The sequence below is a fragment of the Schistocerca nitens genome, chromosome 8, assembly GCF_023898315.1.
Source record: "Schistocerca nitens isolate TAMUIC-IGC-003100 chromosome 8, iqSchNite1.1, whole genome shotgun sequence".
NCBI classification, from domain to species: domain Eukaryota; kingdom Metazoa; phylum Arthropoda; class Insecta; order Orthoptera; family Acrididae; genus Schistocerca; species Schistocerca nitens.
The window spans coordinates 35,328,305-35,350,729 of record NC_064621.1 but is presented as its reverse complement, the minus strand read 5'-3'; the positions used below and the strand labels follow the sequence as shown (position 1 = coordinate 35,350,729).

General features: G+C 42.7%; 1 protein-coding gene across 1 annotated transcript in view; it reads left to right on the top strand.

Annotated features, from left to right (window-relative positions):
- Nucleotides 1-18,975, top strand: part of LOC126198927 (myrosinase 1-like) — an 88,069-nt gene extending 69,094 nt beyond the window's left edge. The window contains exons 8-11 of the mRNA XM_049935563.1: nt 587-702; nt 11,472-11,606; nt 11,700-11,806; nt 18,767-18,975. Of these exons, the coding sequence (XP_049791520.1) occupies nt 587-702; nt 11,472-11,606; nt 11,700-11,806; nt 18,767-18,893 (485 nt within the window). The 3' untranslated portion in view covers nt 18,894-18,975. The remainder of the gene's footprint in view (nt 1-586; nt 703-11,471; nt 11,607-11,699; nt 11,807-18,766) is intronic.
- Nucleotides 18,976-22,425: the final 3,450 nt, after the last annotated feature.

The following is a 22,425-nucleotide window of genomic DNA, read 5'->3' as shown; positions in this document are numbered from 1 at the left end:
AAAACAACTAGCCACGGTATATTAAGAGGCAGTTTTTTGTTTCATCCGCAAATTATGTACTTACGTACGCTAAACCTGTGTCGTTTTCCTGACGTACTTTCGCCATACATAGAATAAAGTTCGCCTCCTACGAGCAGTACCTTGACATGCGCCAAGAATTTCAATGCGAAACAGTGTTTAAGAAAATAATTATGAGCCGGTGTCACCTGTAACATGATAATTTTTCACTTTAACTTTACATTTTTCAATAGTTTTTTGTACTGAATCTGTCTTCATATTAACATTCTGTGGGAAGCGATGTTAAGAATATAATCAGGAGTCGATGTCACCTGTAAGAAGATACTGTTACGCTGCAAACTGCATGACATTTTTCAGTATATTTTTGTACTGATACCGTCTTGATATCAATAGTCTGTCCTGTATTTTAAACGCTCATTTTATGGTTCTGAATCTATAGAAGCAATTCAAAGGAAAAAAGCATATGAGTGTCCAGTTGCACTGTAGATCTGTTAAGCCGACGACATTCGCTGCGTTCTTCTCATGTCCACCAGGTCCACATGAGTGAGCAACAACAATTACTTTTCAGGTTCCGCTGACTTCTTCGGAGTGAACAACTTTCGCACTGGCTACGTGTCTCCATCTGACATTGGAATATCGCCATCGAAAGCCAAGGACACAGGCGTCATTGTCGGCACTGGTGAGGTGAGTTCCAGACGTTACCTGTAACATATTTTCGAGACACGGCCGCTTGCCGCAGTGCAAATTTTTGGATAAAATCAGTTCAAAACTTTTTTTCAGAAGTATTTGAATACTATGTCAATTCTATTAAAGCGTGTAATAACTTAAATTACTAATTTCGGATTTTTGTTGTGAATGAATATTACATTTCGCTGTCATTAACGAATATCCTACTTTGTTATAGCTTTTGGTACGAAAGAAAAAGGAAGGAAGAATAGAGTTTAACGTCCTAGTCTGCTGTTATGGTCTTCTCCACTATGATTTACTATGACGAGAGCTCCGACAGATCTGTGGACTTACATAAGATAAACCGGTTAAGTTCTATCACATAATAGTGAGATGGAACGTAACATGTGGCGAGAACCATGCCGCCTATAAATATAATTATGTAAAAAACGATAGAAATGAACAATATAAGTAAAGATACATTGTTACTTACGGTAGAGATGACTCTTAAGTTGCAGACAAGCACAACGATGAGACACTTGTACATTAACTTTCCGCCACCGCCTTCGTCAGAAAATGAAACACGTACCCATTCATTCACACGAGCAAGCACACACTTCAAGCACACATGACCGCAGGTGATAGCAGTCATGTGTGCGTGAGGTGTGTGCTTGCTCGTGTGAATGAATGGGTACGTGTTTCGTTTTCTGACGAAGGCTGTGGCCAAAACCTAATGCACAAGTGTCTTTTCGTTGTGCTTGTCTGCAGCTTAACGAGTCATCTTTATGGTAAGTAGCAATCTACCTTTTCCTTATATTGTTGATATTCCAAAGTGGAATTTCTTTTGTTTGAAACATAGAAATGAAACATATTAAAGACACTTTCGAAACAATTTCGGACTACTATCATTAAGTTTTAGTGGAAAAGGAAGTACAATATCATGCAGTATTTTAGCGTTGTTCGTTGTTACAGTTCTCAATTACTAGCCGCTCTTCAGTCACGTGCTCATGGAATATGAGAAATGGTCAACAGTAAGGACGTGATGTGCAAACAGCGCATTATTGAAACCAACAATAAAACTATTTTCTAAATAAAATATTTTTTTATGATCAAACGTACCTTACTTTTCGAATACGCATCGTTGTTCAATCTTGCGGGTTACACGAATGTGTACCACACCAATTCCCCCATAATATACTGCAACACTCATACATCGACAACGAGCTTTCAGTCGATAAGCGTGCCTTCGTGTTAAATCCGCTGTGATGTCATTATAGAACCAAACGGTCATCGTGACGTTTAAAAAAACATTAACCGTTGCCAGTCAAAATTGGATTACGTATTAAATACCCAATTTCTATCGGATATAACAATGAACAAGGTCCGATTATAACGGCAATGATGGTCGACGAGTGGTGTTGCCCGTGTGCTGAAAATACGCCGAACACTACTGTCAAACATCCTGTTACTATTAACACTAGTTTTCTGCAGTGATTTTACACCGGGTGCCACTGACTGACCAAAGACTGCCAAGAGGTAGAACTACATGGTTTCTATGTACCCACGACTGCATGGTCTCTTGCTTTGCGACGAAGAGATCACACTACTCCTGAAATAAAACAGGAACGATGAGAATCAAAACCAAGTAGAAAACGTGCTGAAAAACTGGGACAGCTAGTGCGAAACGTGCAAGAACAGGTAACAGGAAGGCGGGAAGGAAGAATTATGTTTAAATCCCCTCGACAATGATGTTACAGACGGAGCCCAAGCTGTGATTAGCAAAGGAAATCGGTCGTGGCCTTTTAGAGGAACCATCGCAGCATTTTCGTCAATTAATTTCGGAAAACCATAGAACACCTAAATCTGCAAGACCGGACAGTGACTGGAACCATCGTCCTCGCGAATGGGAGTCCAGTGCGCTAACCACTGTGCCACCTCGCTCGGTTAGTTAACAGCATAACAGAAGGAGCAGCACAGGAAAAACGGCGAGGTGGACGAATTTTAGGGCACTTAACGCGGATCATTGTGGACGCTGGATGCTTTAGCAATATAGATGAAAACATTAGATGAAGGTGCACTGCACAACACAATTAAAAGGTCACTTTTTACAAAACCCGTAATTCCCACCCACAACGACGCAGAAGTTTGGAATTTGGCTCAAAGGTGCTTACGACCTTCCTGTGTTATGTCGCAAAAGCAAAGCGGTCGGAGACGTCATGCTGGCTCAGCGACACTTCAAATGGCAACGTATCAACGCATGCGGGAAAAAAGGTCAGAGCTATGAAGTTCATGCGACTTGTAAGGTAGGTTATAATCTCACATTTACACCAAATTTTACCACAATTCTGCCGAACGGCATCGCGGATGTGTCACATGATGGTAATGTCGCAACACCGCCTCTTAACCACACTTGACCCCTTCTTTTGAGGCCGGCCGTGGTTGGCCGGGCGGTTCTAGGCGCTACAGTCCGGAACCGCGCGACCGCTACGTTCGCAGATTCGAATCCTGCCTCGGGCATGGATGTGTGTGATGTCCTTAGGTTAGTTAGGTTTAAGTAGTTCTAAGTTTTAAAGGACTGATGACCTGAGAGTGCTCAGAGCCATTTGAACCATTTACTGCAGCGCTTAGAACCGCTCGGCCACACCGGCCGGCTTTGAACCTTCTTTTGACACTTCTGCGATGGAGGTCAGAACAGCGAGGCCTAGAATTGAAATCAAGCCGTTAACTTTTGTGTGGCCGACCCAAATATTATAGACATACTGCCGTTCAGAATCTACATGAAGAAGGCGTGAAGGGCGTCAACGAACCATCCCTTCCCTTGGGGCCTTGATTCCTACACATTTCGCGGGCGAAAACGACAGTTTACAATGCGACGGGCAACACAACGACATCCTTAACAACCTGACGCTGTGTGGTAAACCTTTTGCATTTCTTTTATGTTTTCGACTTCTTTAAAGGCAAAGAGAAAATTTGAAGCGGTAGCCCATCATAGAGCCTATGCCTACCGTCAGGTATTTTTGATTTTCAGTTGTTAAAAAACAGAGGAGTTTTTCTTGTACCAGTATGAGGAAGGGAGGATTCGCGCTCAGCTAGTGAACGAGTGAGAAGCACGCCATTTTTAGCGAGTAATTGTAGACCGCCATTTTGGGGTCGCTATGAATAAGTGAGGAGTATGTATTTCATATGTGCACAGTTTAGAAAAATACAGTATTGTTTTATTAAGAGAAAGGTCGTGTGAGTTGTTATTTCAAATAGTACGATAATTACAAGAACTGAAGCCCACCTGTGTACTTTGGAAAATTACGAAGATCCGTTAAGCTTAATGGGAACACGATCAAGACTTCAAAGGTGAACACGGCGACCAAACGTAGCATTATAAATAATGGTAAGCACAAATCTACAGCGGAGAAAGAAACTACGTCGCCCTGCAAAATAATATGAACTAATACGAACTTATTTCCAGGCATAGCTCAGCTTATTGTGCTTGTCATTCATGCCGAAAAATTAATCTCATTAATTCAATACACTTTAAAAAAGCCACGCATTTCAACATTTTATTATCATCTATTCCATTATTTTATTATATTATAAAGTGGCGACCGTGACTGTCGGAAATAAGTCTCTTTATTTCGGGAGACAGTATAGCTGCTACCGAACTGTATATTTCTTCTCTAAGGACATCATGGGACTGCATCTCCACTGAGCATGATCTGATCCCTCAGGAGAGTAGCGCGACCGTTCGACAAAATTTGAACGTCACCCGAAGCAGCAAAGGGCGCTTATGCTTTTCAGCCCTTAAGTTTCACGTCCTCGTGTAGCGTGAAAAGGGCGGGACCGAGAGGAGTGCAACGTTGACACACGCATGAAGGAAACAGCGAGGAGTACGCCTAAGAACCGCCAGTTCGGTAACACCCTCGGTGCCAAACGCGCACCTTTGTTGCGCACTTTAAGAAAGTTCCTGTGCAGAGGCAGCCATTTACGGGTAGGTGCCAACGAGACAGGCATTTCTTTCGACATCCCTGAGATTTCGAACGCGGTCAGCGGGCAGTAAGTGTGCGACATTGCGTCACTGAGCTGGGATGTGTCGCAATGTTGTCTTGTGACAGCCAGAGCGAGAGCACCAGCAGCAGCGAGTACTGTGTGTATAAAGCGTTTATTTTGCATTTTGTTTACGACCTTCCACTAAGGAAGGGATTCTATTAGTGTTTATCTGCTCTGCATAGTAACTAACAGTTCTTGATAAAACCTTACGTAGTTTTCGTGTTAGATTTCTTAGTGTTTTCTTGATCGTTTAGAACAGAAAGCGCCCTAAAACCGTCTTTTGTTTGTTTCGCGGCCGTTAGCCACTAGTCACTTGGATCAGCAGTTGTTTTGTGACAGCCAGAGCGAGAGCACCAGCAGCAGCGAGTACTGTTTGTATAAAGCGTTTATTTTGCATTTTGTTTACGACCTTCCACTAAGGAAGGGATTCTATTTGTGTTTATCTGCTCTGCATAGAAACTAACAGTTCTTGATCGTTAGGAGAGAAATTTATTTTGTACTTATTTGCTGCGCTTAGCTTTTAAATAGTTTTTCTGGGAAAACCTAGCGTAGTTTTCGCGTCTCGTATTTCAGTGAGTGTTTCTTGATTATCAGAGTAGCTCATCAGAAGATTATCTTGGGAATTTGTCACCGTATAGAGCAGGGTAAACATAGTCATATGTAGGGACTGTGGTTGTTGTGAGCGGACGCAAGGAGAATTGGCCACTCTTCGGGGGCAGGTGGAGGCTTTGTCTGTTAGGCTCATCGAGCTCGAGGCGCAGGCGTCGGCTCGTAGTGGCGTTGGGGCAACTGTGGTGAGACCTATGCCTACTTCGGTGGCCTTGGAATCACATGGAACCCCTGATGTCGCTGCGTCTTCCGGCAGTGAGCATCTTACCGGTCAGCCATCACTCCAGGGTGAATGGCGGACAGTGGTGGGCTCGCGTGTGCCTGGCCGAAAGGCGAAGGTGGGATCTGGCCGCGTGGCAGCTGCCTTACCCCTTTCCAACAGGTACGGGGTGCTTCCTAGTGGTGATGACATCGTTTCCGAGCCACCACAGGATGCCTCGCCTGTTGGGTCAGTGGCCGATTCTCCGGCAAGGTCCCGACAGTCACAGAGGGCGGGCCTATTAGTTATAGGGAGCTCCAACGTTAGGCGGGTTATGGAGCCCCTCAAGAAAATAGCGGGTAGGTCGGGGAAGAATGCCAGTGTGCACTCGGTGTGCTTGCCGGGGGGTCTCGTCCGTAATGTGGAGGAGGCCCTTCCGGCAGCTATTGAACGCACTGGGTGTGACCGGCTGCAGATAGTAGCACATGTCGGAACGAATGACGCCTGCCGCTTGGGTTCTGAGGCCATCCTTGGTTCCTTCCGGCGGCTGGCTGATTTGGTGAAGACAACCAGCATCGCACGCGGAGTGCAAGCTGAGCTTAATATCTGCAGCATAGTGCCCAGAGTCGATCGCGGTCCTCTGGTTTGGAGCCGTGTGGAGGGTCTAAACCAGAGGCTCAGACGACTCTGCGACTATAATGGTTGCAAATTCATCGACCTCCGTTATTGGGTGGAGAACTGTAGGGCCCCCCTAGACAGGTCAGGCGTGCACTACACACCGGAAGCAGCTACTAGGGTAGCAGAGTACGTGTGGCGTGCACACGGGGGTTTTTTAGGTTAGAGGGACCCCTCCTTGGGCGAAACGATAAAATACCTGACGGCTTACCAGAGAGAACATCAGCATCGTTGATAAAGAACGTCCGTCCTCAGAGACCAAAAACAGGAAAAGTTAACGTAATATTGGTAAACTGCAGGAGTATCCAGGGCAAGGTTCCTGAATTAGTATCGCTTATTGAAGGAAATAGTGCGCATATAGTATTAGGAACGGAAAGTTGGTTAAAACCGGAAGTGAACAGTAACGAAATCCTAGACACAGAATGGAATATATACCGCAAGGATAGGATAAACGCCAATGGTGGAGGAGTATTTATAGCAGTAAAGAATTCAATAATATCCAGTGAAGTTATTAGCGAATGCGAATGTGAAATAATCTGGGTTAAGTTAAGTATCAAAGGTGGGTCAGATATGATAGTCGGATGCTTCTATAGACCACCTGCATCAGCAACCGTAGTAGTTGAGCGCCTCAGAGAGAACCTGCAGAACGTCGTGAAGAAGTTTCGTGATCATACTATTGTAATAGGGGGAGACTTCAATCTACCAGGTATAGAATGGGATAGTCACACAATCAGAACTGGAGCCAGGGACAGAGACTCTTGTGACATTATCCTGACTGCCTTGTCCGAGAATTACTTCGAGCAGATAGTTAGAGAACCAACTCGTGAAGCTAACGTTTTAGACCTCATAGCAACAAATAGACCGGAACTTTTCGACTCCGTGAATGTAGAAGAGGGTATCAGTGATCATAAGTCAGTGGTTGCATCAATGACTACAAGTGTAATAAGAAATGCCAAGAAAGGAAGGAAAATATATTTGCTTAACAAGAGTGATAGGGCACAAATCGCAGAACATCTGAGTGACCACCATCAATCGTTCATTTCTGAGGAAGAGGATGTGGAACAAAAATGGAAAAAATTCAGAAACATCGTCCAGTACGCCTTAGATAAGTTCGTACCGACTAAGGTCCAAAGCGAGGGGAAAGATCCACCGTGGTATAACAATCACGTACGAAAGGTACTACGGAAACAAAGAAAGCTTCATCATAGGTTTAAGAGTAGTCGAATCATAGCTGATAAGGAAAAGCTGAACGAAGCGAAAAAGAGCGTAAAGAGAGCAATGAGAGAAGCATTCAACGAATTCGAACATAAAACATTGGCAAACAATCTAAACAAGAACCCTAAAAAGTTTTGGTCATATGTAAAATCGGTAAGCGGATCTAAATCCCCTATTCAGTCACTCGTTGACCACGATGGCACCGAAACAGAGGACGACCGAAGAAAGGCAGAAATACTGAATTCAGTGTTCCGAAACTGTTTCACTGCGGAAAATCGTAACACGGTCCCTGACTTCAGCCGTCGCACGGACGCCAAAATGGAAAATATTGAAATAAGCGATATCGGAATTGAAAAACAACTGCTATCACTTAGTAGCGGAAAAGCATCCGGACCAGACGAGATACCCTTAAGATTCTACAGTGATTATGCTAAAGAACTTGCCCCCTTTCTATCAGCAATTTATCGTAGATCTCTGGAAGAACGTAAAGTACCTAGCGACTGGAAGAAAGCGCAGGTCGTTCCCATTTTCAAGAAGGGTCATAAATCAGATGCGAATAATTATAGGCCTATTTCGCTTACGTCAATCTGTTGTAGAATAATGGAACATGTTTTATGTTCTCGTATTATGACGTTCTTAGATAATACAAATCTCCTTCATCATAACCAACATGGATTCCGCAAACAGAGATCATGTGAAACTCAGCTCGCCCTATTTGTCCAAGAAATTCACAGTGCCGTAGACACTGGCGAGCAGATTGATGCCGTACCGGCCGCGGTGGTCTAGCGGTTCTGGCGCTGCAGTCCGGAACCGCGGGACTGCTACGGTCGCAGGTTCGAATCCTGCCTCGGACATGGGTGTGTGTGATGTCCTTAGGTTAGTTAGGTTTAAGTAGTTCTAAGTTCTAGGGGACTTATGACCTAAGATGTTGAGTCCCATAGTGCTCAGAGCCATTTTTTGATGCCGTATTCCTGGACTTCAGGAAGGCATTTGATACGGTTCCGCACTTACGTTTAGTGAAAAAAATACGAGCTTACGGAATATCGGACCAGGTTTGTGATTGGATTCAGGATTTCCTAGAAGAAAGAACACAACATGTCATTCTTAACGGTTCAAAATCTGCAGATGTAGAGGTAATTTCGGGAGTACCGCAAGGAAGCGTGATAGGACCTTTATTGTTTACAATATACATAAATGACTTAGTTGACAACATCGGTAGCTCCGTGAGGCTATTTGCAGATGACACGGTTGTCTACAAGAAAGTAGCAACATCAGAAGACTCGTACATACTCCAGGAAGACCTGCAGAGGATTAATGAATGGTGCGACAGCTGGCAGCTTTCCCTAAACGTAGATAAATGTAATATAATGCGCATACATAGGGGCAGAAATCCATTCCAGTACGATTATGCCATAGGTGGTAAATCATTGGAAGCGGTAACGACCGTAAAATACTTAGGAGTTACTATCCGGAGCGATCTGAAGTGGAATGATCACATAAAACAAATAGTGGGAAAAGCAGGCGCCAGGTTGAGATTCATATGAAGAATTCTAAGAAAATGTGACTCATCGACGAAAGAAGTAGCTTACAAAACGCTTGTTCGTCCGATTCTTGAGTATTGCTCATCAGTATGGGACCCTTACCAGGTTGGATTAATAGAACAGATAGACATGATCCAGCGAAAAGCAGCGCGATTCGTCATGGGGACATTTAGTCAGCGCGAGAGCGTTACGGAGATGCTGAACAAGTTCCAGTGGCGGACACTTCAAGAAAGGCGTTACGCAATACGGAGAGGTTTATTATCGAAATTACGAGAGAGCACATTCCGGGAAGAGATGGGCAACATATTACTACCGCCCACATATATCTCGCGTAATGATCACAACGAAAAGATCCGAGAAATTAGAGCAAATACGGAGACTTACAAGCAGTCGTTCTTCCCACGCACAATTCGTGAATGGAACAGGGAAGGGGGGATCAGATAGTGGTACAATAAGTACCCTCCGCCACACACCGTAAGGTGGCTCGCGGAGTATAGATGTAGATGTAGATGTAGAATGTTACACTAGCAACTAGGAATCAGTGAATGGCTGTCTGAGTACAGCGACAGTTTCGAAGTGGCCAGCAAAAGTGCGCGATTGGCACTGGGGGTGATGCAGAGCCGGGGTTTCTTAGCGGTACCGTTTGCTGTCTCCTTGATGGGTGCGTCAGTGCAGCACTGTGGTGTCCTTAGAGAAGGGTTCAACCGTCCAGCGCGCGTCAGCAGAGTCCTGATTCCAGGATTGTTGCTACGTTCCACATCGCACTGTAAACTGTCGTTTTCGCCCACGAAATGTGTGGAATGAAGGCCACAGAGTTTCACTGATGCCATGCATGCCACCTCCTGAGACCTCTTCGTGTCGATTCTGAGCGACCGTTTTTTCTGAAACGCTTTGGTAGGCCACCCAGAAGGTAACCGCTTGATTTCAACTCTGGACGTCGCTGTTCTGATCTCCATCGCAGAGGAGTCGAAAGAAGAGCTGGAACGGGGTAAGAAGGGGTGCGTTCCAATAGGATCCAATTTGACGCCATTGTTGTTGTTGTTGTGGTCTTCAGTCCTGAGACTGGTTTGATGCAGCTGTCCATGCCACTCCATCCTGTGTAAGCTTCTTCATCTCCCGGTATCTACTGCAGCCTACATCCTTCTGAATCTGCTAGTGTATTCATCTCTTGGTCTCCCTCTACGATTTTTACCCTCCACGCTCCAGTACTAAATTGGTGATCCCTTGATGCCTCAGAACATGTCCTACCAATCGATCCCTTCTTCTGGTCAAGTTGTGCCACAAACTCCTCCCCAATTCTATTCAATACCTCCTCATTATGTGATCTACCCATCTGATCTTCAGCATTCTTCTGTACCACCACATTTCAAAAGCTTCTATTATCTTCTTGTCTAAACTATTATCGTCCGTGTTTTACTTCCATACATGGCTACACTCTATATAAATACTTTCAGAAACGACTTCCTGACAAACCTATGCTCGATGTTAACAAATTTCTCTTCTTCAGAAACGCTTTCCTTGCCATTGCCAGTCTACATTTTATATCCTCTCTACTTCGACCATCATCAGTTATTTTGCTCCCCAAGTAGCAAAACTCCTTTACTACTTTAAGTGTCTCATTTCCCAATCTAATTCCCTCAGCATCACCCGACTTAACTCGACTACATTCCATTATCCTCGTTCTGCTTTTGTTGATGTTCATCTTATATCCTTCCTTCAAGACACTGTCCATTCCGTTCAACTGCTCTTCCAAATCCTTTGCTGTCTCTGGCAGAATTACGATGTCTTCTCCATGGATTTTTAAATACCTACTCCGAACTTTTCTTTTGTTTTCTTTACTGCTTGCTCAATATACAGATTGAATAACATCGGGGATAGGCTACAACCCTGTCTCACTCCCTTCCCAACCACTGCTTCCCTTTCATACCCCTCGACTCCTATAACTGCCACCTGGTTTCTGTACAAATTGTAAATAGCCATTCCCCCCTGTATTTTACCCCCGCCACCTTCAGAATTTGAATGAGAGTATTCCAGTCAACATTGTCAAAAGCTTTCTCTAAGTCTACAAATGCTAGAAACGTAGGTTTGCCTTTCCTTAATCTTTCTTCTAAGATAAGTGGTAGGGTCAGTATTGCCTCACGTGTTCCAACATTTAACGCACCTTATTCCTCACATGAACTTCTGAGCTTTTGGTCTCCTTTTTACGATGTGTCAACACCCTGTTTGAAGAGCGGCCGAGCCCTAGGACGCCGTCGAGGTGAGCCACGGTTTTGCAACATAATATAGGAACGTTGCAGGCAACTTTGAGCCTAATTTCAACCGTCTGTGCTGCAGTGGGAGACATTTACGGAGTTTCCAAAAAGAATACTTTAAATTGTGTTGCGCAGTGTAGTATGCAAGAGATACTTGCACCTTATCAAAAGTATAATGACGTAGTAAATTTCCAACTATGTTGCTCCTAACCCTGGTGAATAATAAATTGGTGACGTTTATTTCTACTTTTCCAGCGTAGTGCAGAAGGATTCCGAAAGCTGCTCAACTGGATTGCTGCTGAATATCCAGGCTACCCGATTATCGTGACAGCGAATGGACTGCCAGACTCTGGAGGTGTTAACGACCAGAACAGAATTTATACTTACACAGTAAGATCAGCTAGATTACCTAAGACAAGAATTGCGTTAAATCCCAACCGCAAGAAGATGCATGTATTGACAAACCAAATTTTTCTGTTGCAGAGATTTTTGACGGCGTTGCTTCAGGCTGTCAACACGGATGGAGTTCCAGTAGTTGGTTATCATGCTTGGAGCCTTATGGACAGCTTCGAATGGAACTACAGATTCGAGTGAGTTTTTTAACAGTGTAACTGCTCTCTGCCTTTACTCATGATGAAAATTTGAGCTTACCCAAGTGCTAAACACTAAAATACCGTCCTTGATTCCTCAAAACAGATAGTTTCTTATATGTTCTGTGGGTCGCTTGCAGCGCAGGACATGTGACGCGGTTTCGGATGCACCGACGTTCTAATGGTCTCATTTAAGAGGGCGTGCTGAAACGGCCTCCGTTCTTTTCATGTGGAACCGCCTAAAACTTTTTAAACACAACAAACATTATTAACATTCTACATCTATATTTTTCATGTCTACAAATATGTTGCTCAACATAGTCACCCGTGCGACGAACACATTTCTCCCAACGAGAGACCAGTTTCTTGATACCGTCACTGTCGAAAGTTTGGCTTTGCTGACGAAGTCACAACCTCTCCTCTGCATGCGCCGCTTCGCTTCTGTGAAAGACAAGCCCTCAACGTGTGCTTTAAGTTTTGAAAACTCGGATGGGACCAACTCGGGACTCTATGAGGGACGATCGATGACAGTGAACCCAAAGTGTCGGATTGTTGCAGAGGAGGTAGCGCCCATGTGTGGTTTGGCATTGTTATGTCGATAGAAAGCCAGCTCCAAGTGTGAATGAACTCTTCGAATTCGAAACTCGATTACAGGACGCTGTTTCCCACGCACTGACGTAGTTACGTTATACAGCGCCATGTTACAAGCGACAATTGGGAAGCCTCTAGCACCAGAGGGGTGCAGCGAATCTGGATAGTAATCTGCATTACATCTAATACCTCTACCCATATTGAGAACAGAATAAAAAACTCGGAGTTATTACTTTTCAGCACGCCCTCGTGTGTTTGAACCAGTGAAGACAGTCATGGTGACAAAAGTGAAGTGGTGGACGCCTAAGGATGCCGACTATCTCTTGAAAGATTACTTGTAAAGTTTCATCGATCAGCTGTTAGTGAGGACCCTTCGAACATACTAGAACCCTACAATCTACTGCTGTGGAGATCGTGAAGACAAGATTATACTAACTACAGCGCGCTCAGAGGAGATTGAAGCAATCATTCTTGCCACGTTTCAAACGAGACTCAACGGGAAGAAGCCGTGATACATAGTACAGTGGGAAGTAACCTCTGTCTTACACTTTACACTGATTTGCAGAGTATAGATGTATACGTAGATGATACCAAGTTTCCTACGACGTCTCATAGTAAAGTATTCAGCCAGATCTATCTAAACTGGTTGGTTGCTTTGAAATTAGTCAACTGGATTTCCATGTTATTACATACAGCCCATAGACATTGCTTCTTGGGTGAGTGATATGAAGTATACGAGAAATTTGTTTTCAAGTCGTCTTGAGATAAGATATCTCGCAATGAAACTTCCAATACCGAGCAGTAAGTGCTTCGAACGTAAGTTCAGATAACCATCGGCGACAGAGCACTGGCGTGAAAACCGGAAAGGAGTCAGACACCCTGAAATATGATAAAACACTCAGAAGTACACACACAAAAGCAAATGTGATTTTTTTCTCACATTCTTGAACCCTTCTTTACACTCACTATCGCTTGTTCGATGGATAGGTTGAAGAATAGGTGTGAAAGACCATACCACTTTCTTACATCTTTTTTAATCTTAACACTTAGTTACAGCTGTTTCAATTTCATTGTTTCCGCTTGTGTCTGGCATATATGTGTACTACTTGCTTTAGAATATAGAACATCTTCGGTCATTTTAGACTGTCGAACGCTTTCTTTAGGTTCACAGATCCGGTGAAAGTGACTTGATTTGTCGTAAGTCTTGTTCCCATTCCCAAACGCAACGTCAGAATTGCCTCCTGGTGCCTTTGTATACTGAAGGAAAAGAAATTACAGCACCAGGAAGGAGTTATGAAACATAAACGAAAGTTGGTAGGTGTGTTTCTACATCTGAAGTATGATGTCTATCAAAATCTCGCAGCGGTCGCGTAAGAGTGGCCCTAGTAGCACCACTATGAGGATGCAAATCAGGTTTGCACTCTGTAACGGTCGTGGGTGTTAGTTACGTTAGAGATTGGATGTGGTGAACTGATGTCAGTGAAGAATACTTTTAAGACAACACCTCACCGAGTTTGGACGAGGTAGCGTAACTGGATACGAGAATCTGGATGTTCCGCCTGCGATAACGCAAAAGAATTGGCAGGAATTAACGACTGTACATGATTTCTGGCAGCAGTGCGCAGGGCGACATTCTGCGAGAGAAATTTTCGTACTGCTAGTGTGCGAGGAATCGCACTGCGAAGTCCGAGTGCGCGAATTTTTCTCTTCACCCTATATACAGCTTGTACAGAAACCGTACTGCGTTTAAAAGAGTCGAAGAACATGAAAGGAAAGCCATAGTTGAGAAAGGGAGTGAGATAGGATTGTACAGTCTGTGTACTCAGCGAGCAGTAAAGAAGACGAAGGAGAAATTTAGGAAACAAATTGAAAAGAAGAAATAAAAACTTTAAGCTATGTCGATGGCATTGTTATTCCGTTAGGGACAACAAAGGATCTGGAAGAGCAGTTTAGCGGAACGGGTAGTGTCATGAAAAGAGGACATAATGGTATGGGGATTAAATTAGCTAAATAAGACATTAATAGTAGCAGCTGAGTTTTGCTATTTCTGCAGCAAAATAAGTGATGATGCAGGAAGTAGAGAATATAAATTACTGCTCTTCTGTATTTACGAAAGCAGTTTTGAAAAAAAGGGGATTGTTAACACAAATATAAATATAAGGTATTCGTGTAGACTTGTACGGAAGCGAATGGTGGACAATAAGCAGTTCAGACAAGGAATTAGAAGCTTTCTGAAATTTCGTGCTATAGAAGAATCTGGAGGATTAGATTTGTAGATGGGGCAGCTAATGCGAAGGTAATGAATAGATTGGAGAGAAAAGATTTTTATGGTGCAGCTTGACTAAAAGAAGGGATCGTTATATAGGACTGACTCTAAGGCGTCAGAGAATTATGTTTGGTAATACAGGGAAGTGTATGGGGTAAAAACTGTAGAGCGAGACCAAGAGAATAATATACCAAGTAAATTCAGAAAATTCTAAGTTGCAGTAGTTATTCGGAGATGAAGAGGCTTGCACAGGACAGAGCGCATGGATAGCTGCATCAAAGGTATCTTCGGATGGCGACTAAAATATACGCAGAGAACTTTTTCCACACATAACATTAAAACACGTTTTCTTCGTCATTTCCTCTAGTTTTCCAAGCATCAGATACATTTGACGGCTGTAGTAGGTGGCAGCTGCTCACGTTGCAACTGTATACCAGAGAACATCCTGAAGACATTTGCTAATCTCTGTCTATAAATCTAAAACAGTGCGTACCGAGGACTGAGGGGAGGGGGGGGGGAGGAGTGGCGATTACATTCAACTGAAGCATGATGCAGTGTGTCCAAACAATTATTGTACGCGTGACGAATGAAGAAAAAGATCCGTACAGGGAGGGGATCCTCGAACAAGGAACATAGTTACTGCGGAGGGTTTACGGTACGAGAGGACAGGACCCAGCTCAGGAAACCCAGTTTCACCAAAACGGTAGCCTCCCAGCGATTACTGCACTGCCTGACTGACTGGAGGTTCGTGTAGCTCATTCAGTCTCACTGACGCACTGGACACCTACCTAGAGACGATGTTGGACTACATTCGTTACTTATGACACGGTTGTTTTCTTTAAACTTTTTCTTTTTTTTTCTTTCTTTTTTTTGCCAAAGGTAGTATACATGTATACTGTTGCGCTTCATGACATTTGAAGTGCTTTCGTGTAAAAACATTCTTTTATGGTGCGTTTCTTCATGTTCCTCGTGTTTTCCCGCTTCTCTTGAACTCGTAGTCTAACTGGACTGATAGATTCAAAAATATTTGGGTTTTGAGCAACAGTTTTGTTTGCAGACACACTATTAACCAGTAATCTCTCTCTCTCTCTCTCTCACACACACACACACACACACACACACACAATACACACAAAACATACACCGAATGTTGTAAAACAATCTTCTAGGGGTAGTGGATGGTATCGTGAGTAACAAATTGAGGGCGGGGTAACCGCGCGGTCTTGCACGCCTTGCCACGGTTCACGCGGCTCCCCCCCCTCCCCCCCCCCCCCGTCCTTACTCCGGTCGGAGGTTCGAGTACACACTCGGGCATAGGTGTGTGTGTTGTCCTTAGCGTAAGTTAGTTTTAATTAAATCAAGTAATGTGTAAGCCTAGGGCGCGATGATCTCAGCAGTTTGGCCCCATAGGAAGTTACCACCACCACCACCACTACCACCACCGGAAACGTCGTCCAACGACGCTGGCGACCCTCGAAGTTAGAAGCGCCGGCGGCTGTCGCTAGACCATAACTTCGGCAGCAACAGTGACTTTATGCGCTAACGGGGCCAGTGATGGCACGTCTCGCAATGTTGTTTGTTGTTCTGTGATTGCGACTGATTTCCACGACTGGCATTGGAGAAGATGGATCTAGCTGCTGAGTAAGCAAGCCTTGTCTGCTATGAATGCGATGCTCTGTTGCCTCGGTGTATGACGGTCTCATACACAGGTTTCGATCCACAGTTTATTTTTCCCCCGGAACCCTCTAAAATATCCATTGCTTCTCGGTATACAAGACACACTCTACAACTCATCGATGTTTGTCGGTAGCGTTTCGTAACACCATTTATATCAACCCCCGTCGCGTTTTTCGGTTCTGAATTGAAGACTAACCTCAGAAACTGTTGAGATTTTGATATACGAGGTGTTGGAACTGTAGTAGTGGCAACTATTTAGTTACAGCTCGTACAAAATAGATACGCGTTTCAAAGTTTTCTTGATTTTCAAAGTACTCGCCAGCATTGTGTATAACCCGTTGCCAGCGTTGTGGAAGTTGTAGGATACTCTTAGCAGTGCCAGTTGTGTTGACAGTTCGAGCGGCGCGGTCCATTGCCCGACGAGTTTGTAGCAGTTCTGAAGCGAATGCCGTGAAGTGTTTAGTTCAGTTTAGAAATCGTGTTGAACTTACGAGGGCTTAAGTCAGGGCAGTGCAGCCCCATCAGTCAAACAAATCAGTCACAGCTTGCACTGTATGTGCTTCAGCAGTGTCCTGTAGAATGATGGTCAGGTCCTGCAGTGTCCTAAGCTGGTGGTAGGTTGTGTTCCAAAAATGAACAGTGTAGAGTCAGAAGTGTTGAAACTTTCTGCAGGACCTGACCATCATTTTGCAGGACAATGCTTTGAAACACGTATCTATTTTGTACAAGCTATAAATAAATAGTTGCCACTACTAAAGTTCCAACCTGCTTAGTTTTCACTAACAGATTCACGAGGATAGTCTGTGAATTTTATTACGTCTACGCTATACACTTATGCAGACTGATTCACGAAGACATGCAAATATTTTAATATGTTATTCTACAAGTAAACCTAAAAAAATTTCATATAAAAATAGGTCCGCAAATGTTTAGTTACAGACTTACGGCTAATAAAAGAGTTTGCCTGAAATTTAGCAATTTCGCTAACATGAAGCCATTGCTACACTGTACGACTTTAAAGTAAAGCTCCATTTCCATTGACTTTCTTGTTATTGATGTGGCGAATCTAATAAAACATGTCCCAGACGTGTGTCTGCAGTAGTAGGCTAGGCAGAGAAACTGTCTCCGGTAACATTCGAAATACTCCACTAATGGTTTGTGCATTCGGAAACTTCTGAGAAGGATAATGTACGCGATATTCGTTAACTGCAGCCGTAGCATTACCATCACATTTGCCATAAATAAACACCATATCGGTGTGTTCTTCTGTCGTAAATTTGAAAGGAATCCCTATTTGGTTCAAATGGCTCTGAGCACTATGGGACTTAACATCTTAGGTCATCAGTCCCCTAGAGCTTAGAACCACTTAAACCTAACTAACCTAAGGACATTACACACATCCATGCCCGAGGCAGGATTCGAACCTGCGACCGTAGTAGAATCCCTATTTCATAAATAATCTAAAAACCATAACAGTCATTATGTGGTTTCACTTAAATACACTGTTGCTATTATGTTCTTTCACTGAACAATACGGGAAACTAACTCGTTTCAAGGTTAGGATACGACTGAAACAACTCACTAACGGTTGCCAACAATGACATAAACGTCTCTACATTCTTAACGGAAAGTAATCAAATTTACTTGTATAATAATCTTTGCTTCTCTGGATGTTGTGGAAGCTACTGCAGATACACGACATGTTCTACTAGATTCACAACTAATAACAAAATACATGAAAATATTCCTTTACTTTAACCTCGTACAGTTTTGACATAGCTTCATATTCGCGAAGTTGCTTGAATTTCAGGCTAAATCTTTTATTAGCCGTAACTCCGTACCTAAACATTTGACTAGCTATGTTTATATGGACTTTTCTCTTTAGTTTTACTTGTAGAATAAATAAATATTAAAATAAGTGCATATCTTCGTGAATCACCCTGTATATTCAAGAATATATAAGAAACAAATACAAGGAATTCTTAGCTTGGAGAAATTTTTCTACTAGAAAGCCTACGAGCTTCCGCTTTCAGTAGAGCAGTTTACAGCTAAATGCCACATCGAATATTAGTTTCTTATTACACTTAACCTTAATGTGTTTCTACATTTAGACACAACGAAATCGTATCAGGGGCTCAATAACGTAGGAATTATCTGTAACTTAATGTCAGAAATAATAGTTGAAAGATCGTTAATCTATACACAGTGACTTGTTTTCACTTTTCCTTTGTAGAAGGTTAACAACTAGAAAATAAGGTAAATTCATCTTCTGCCAAGCTATTGCATACATGTCAGCCTCATCTTTTTCTTATAATTTTTTTTAATTCAACGTAATCTGTGTGGTTGTTACTCTGTTCATCCAGAAAATATTCAAAGAATATATACAATACTTTTTCGAACCTGATATGATTTTTTTCGGTTTTCAGAGTAAAACGCGGGCTGTATGAAGTTGACTTTGAAAGTGCAAACAAAACCAGAACGCCGAAAGCATCGTTGGCCTTCATGTCGCAGATCTACAAGAGCAGAGAACTGCCCCTGGAGCACTTCCAGTAGACGTTTCCGGGGTCGCTACTGCAGCTTGCGAAGATTCATATTTTATGTACTCTGTCTTCAGTAAATAAAGTACTATCATCAATCTGTACAAGATCAGAACCTGTGGTTTTTTCCTTATACGATATAATTATTATATGACTGGACAACTTGATTGAGCATTTCGAAACGCATTCTGATCTGATATTTGTGTAATACTAGAGTTATACCCACGGAAATTATTTTATTTTGGTTATTTTATTTACTTATTTGGCCATCAGGTCTTCTCTTACATCGGACCAGGGTTTCAAACAATTAATTTTTTAGATCATACTTGCCTAAGAAATAATAATTTTAATATCTCAAATTGTATTAAAATGATCTGAGTATCATAGAGACCAATGAGAATCACGAAATCCTTTATATCTTCTCTAGATGCGTAAATGATTATGTGGTGCACATACTTTTCTCCTAGGCAACGGATCACAAGGTGCTGCCTTTCAGTCTCACGTCAATCAGTGATAGTATTATATAGTATTTGTCACGTCTCTTGAGACTATGTGTGGAAAATACTGTAATATATCTGTGGTATAGGGGTAAGGTTTTTGGTCAGTATTGAAAACGTCCTCGACCCCTGATTCGAACCCTGCACTGCTTAAATTACGAATAAAAATCAACAGCAATAGCAGTCAGTGATAGTATTTGTATTTGTCACGTCTCTTGCGTCTGTGTGTGGCCAATACTGTAGTATTGGGGCTTTTGATCAGTAATCAAAACGTGCTCGGCCCCAGATTCGAGCCGTGCACTGCTTAATTCTGAATAAAAATCAACAGCAATAGCAGCAGAAGACTTCCGGCATAAGAAGTCACTCTCATCCTGCCAACGGCCTTGTCGAGAAGGGCGGAGGAGCAGACAGACTTCCAGGACACTCTCTTCTCCTAGGGGTGGCGGAAGTGTCATCAATGATCAACGGCACAAAGGTTCAGAAGGCTGTGGAGACCACAGCACTAGCGACGCATAACGTGTATCCAGAAGCCATGTGGCCTGAAACTGAAAAAGTGTACTGATGATCTCTCCATCGGCAAAGATTTCGGACTAGGACCCCATTCAGGTCTCCGGGAGGGTACTGCCAAGGGTGAGGTGACCATAAGAAAAAGATTGAAGAAGCAACGAAAGGATAACGTTCTATGAGTCGGGGCGTGGAATGTCAGAAGTTTGACATGGTAGGGAAGCTAGAAAATCTGAAAAGGGAGAAGCTAAGGTTCATTCTAGATATAGTGGGCGTCAGTGAAGTGAAACGGAAAGAAGATAAGGATTTCTGGTCAGACGAAGACAGGGTAATATCAACAGCAGCGGGAAATGGCATAACAGGATGAATAGGAACGTTATGAATAGGAAGATGGGACAGAGAATGAATTTCTGTGAACAATTGAGTGATAGGATTGTTCTCATGAGAATCGATAGCAAAGTTCAGGTATAAATGTCGACGTCGCAAGCAGTGGATGAGGAGACAGAGAAACTATATGAGGATATTGAACAGGTAATTGTGTGCGTAAAGGGATATGAAAATGTAATAGTCGTGATAGTCATGAGCGATTGGAATTCGGTTGTAGGGGAAGGAGCAGAAGAAAGGGTTACGGGAGAATATCGGCTTCGTAATAGGAACGAGAGACGAAAAAGACTGATTTGAGTTCTACAATAAATTTCAGATGGTAATAGTGAATACTCTGTTGAAGAATCGGAAGAGGAGGAGGTGGAGATATACTTGGGAAAGGCCATGAGGTTCAGGAAGGTTTTAGTTAGATTCCATCACAATCGGGCAGAGATTCTGAAATCAGATGCTCTAGGGTAAGGCGTGAGTCAACGCAGATGCAGATATAGACTCAGATCACAATTTGGCAATGCTGAAGAGTAGGGTAAGTTTCAGAGACTAGTCAGAAAGAATTAATGCGAAAAGAAGTGGGATACTGAAGTAATAAGAAATTAAAAGACATGCTTGAAGCTCTCTGAGGCTACAGATACTGCGATAATGAGTAGCTCAGTAGGTTGTTCAGTCGAAGAAGAAAGGACATCTCTAAAAAGGGAAATCACAGAATTGGAGAGAAAAACGTAGGTGTAATGAAGATAACTGCGAACCGTGGGTAACCATAGGTAAGAGAAGAAATACTTCATTTGATCGACGAAAGAAGGAGGTACAACTATGTGCAGGGAAATTCAGGAATAAAGAAATTCAAGTCACTTAGAAATGCGGTAAATAGGAAGAGCAGGGATGTTCAGACGAAATGGCTACATGAAAAAAGTGAAGAAATCCAAAAAGAATTGACTGTCGGAAGGACTGACTCAGCGCGGAGAGAGTACGTTGAGGGCTTCTGTGAGGGGAGAACATACCTGATGACACTACAGAAGAAGAAACAGGAGTCAATATGGAAGAGATAGGGGATCAAGTATTAGCATCACTATTAAGTAGAGATTTGGAAGACCTAAAATCAAGTAGGGCAAGAGGTATAGATAGCATTCCAGCGGAATTTGTAAAATCATTGGTTGAAATGGCAACAAAACAGTAACTCACGTTGCTGTATAGAATGCATGAGACTGGAGATGTACCATCAGAGTTTTAGAAAAACGTGATCCACACAATTCTGAAGATGGTAAGAGCCTACAAGTGTGAGAATCATCGCACAATCAACTTAACAGGCATACAAGTTACTGATACGAATAATATACAGAAGAGTGGAAGAACTAAAGATGTGTTAGATGACTACTAGTCTTGCTTTAGGAAAGGTCAAGGCAGCAGAGAGGCAATTCTGACGCTGCGGTTGATAATGGAGGAAAGACTGAACAAAAACACGTTCATAGGATTTGTTGACATAGAAAAAGCGTTTGACAATGTAAAATGATGAAAGCTGTTCCGAATCCTCAGAAAAATAGGGGAAAGCTGTAGGGAAAGACAAGTAATATACAATATGAACGAGAACCAAGTTGGAACAATAAGACTGGAAGACCAAGAACGAAGTGCTCGGATTAAAAAGGGTGAAATAACAGGGATATAGTCTTTCTCTCCTGCTGTTGAATTTATACGCCGAAGAAGCAATGACGAAAATAAAATAAAGGTTCAAGAGTGAAATTAAAATTCAAGGTGAAAGGATATCAATGATAAGATTCGCTGATGACATTGCTATTCTAATTGAAAGTGAAGAAGAATTACAGAATCTGTTGAATGGAATGGAGAGACTAACAAGTACAGAATATGGATTAAGAGTAAATCAAAGAATGACGAAAGAAATGAGAGGCAGCAGGAATAGCGATGAACTTGTCGTAAGTGGTGATCACGAAGTAGATGAAGTAAACGAATCTGCTATTTAGGCAGCGAAATAAGCCGTGATAACGGAGCAAGAAGGACATAAAAATCAGACTAGCACCAGCGAAAAATGGTTTCCTAACTAAGAGGAGTCTACTAGTATCAAACCTAGGTCTTAATTTGAGGAAGACGTTTCTGAGAATGTATGTTGGGATCATAGTATTGTATGGCAGTGACACAATGAGTGTGAAAAATTCG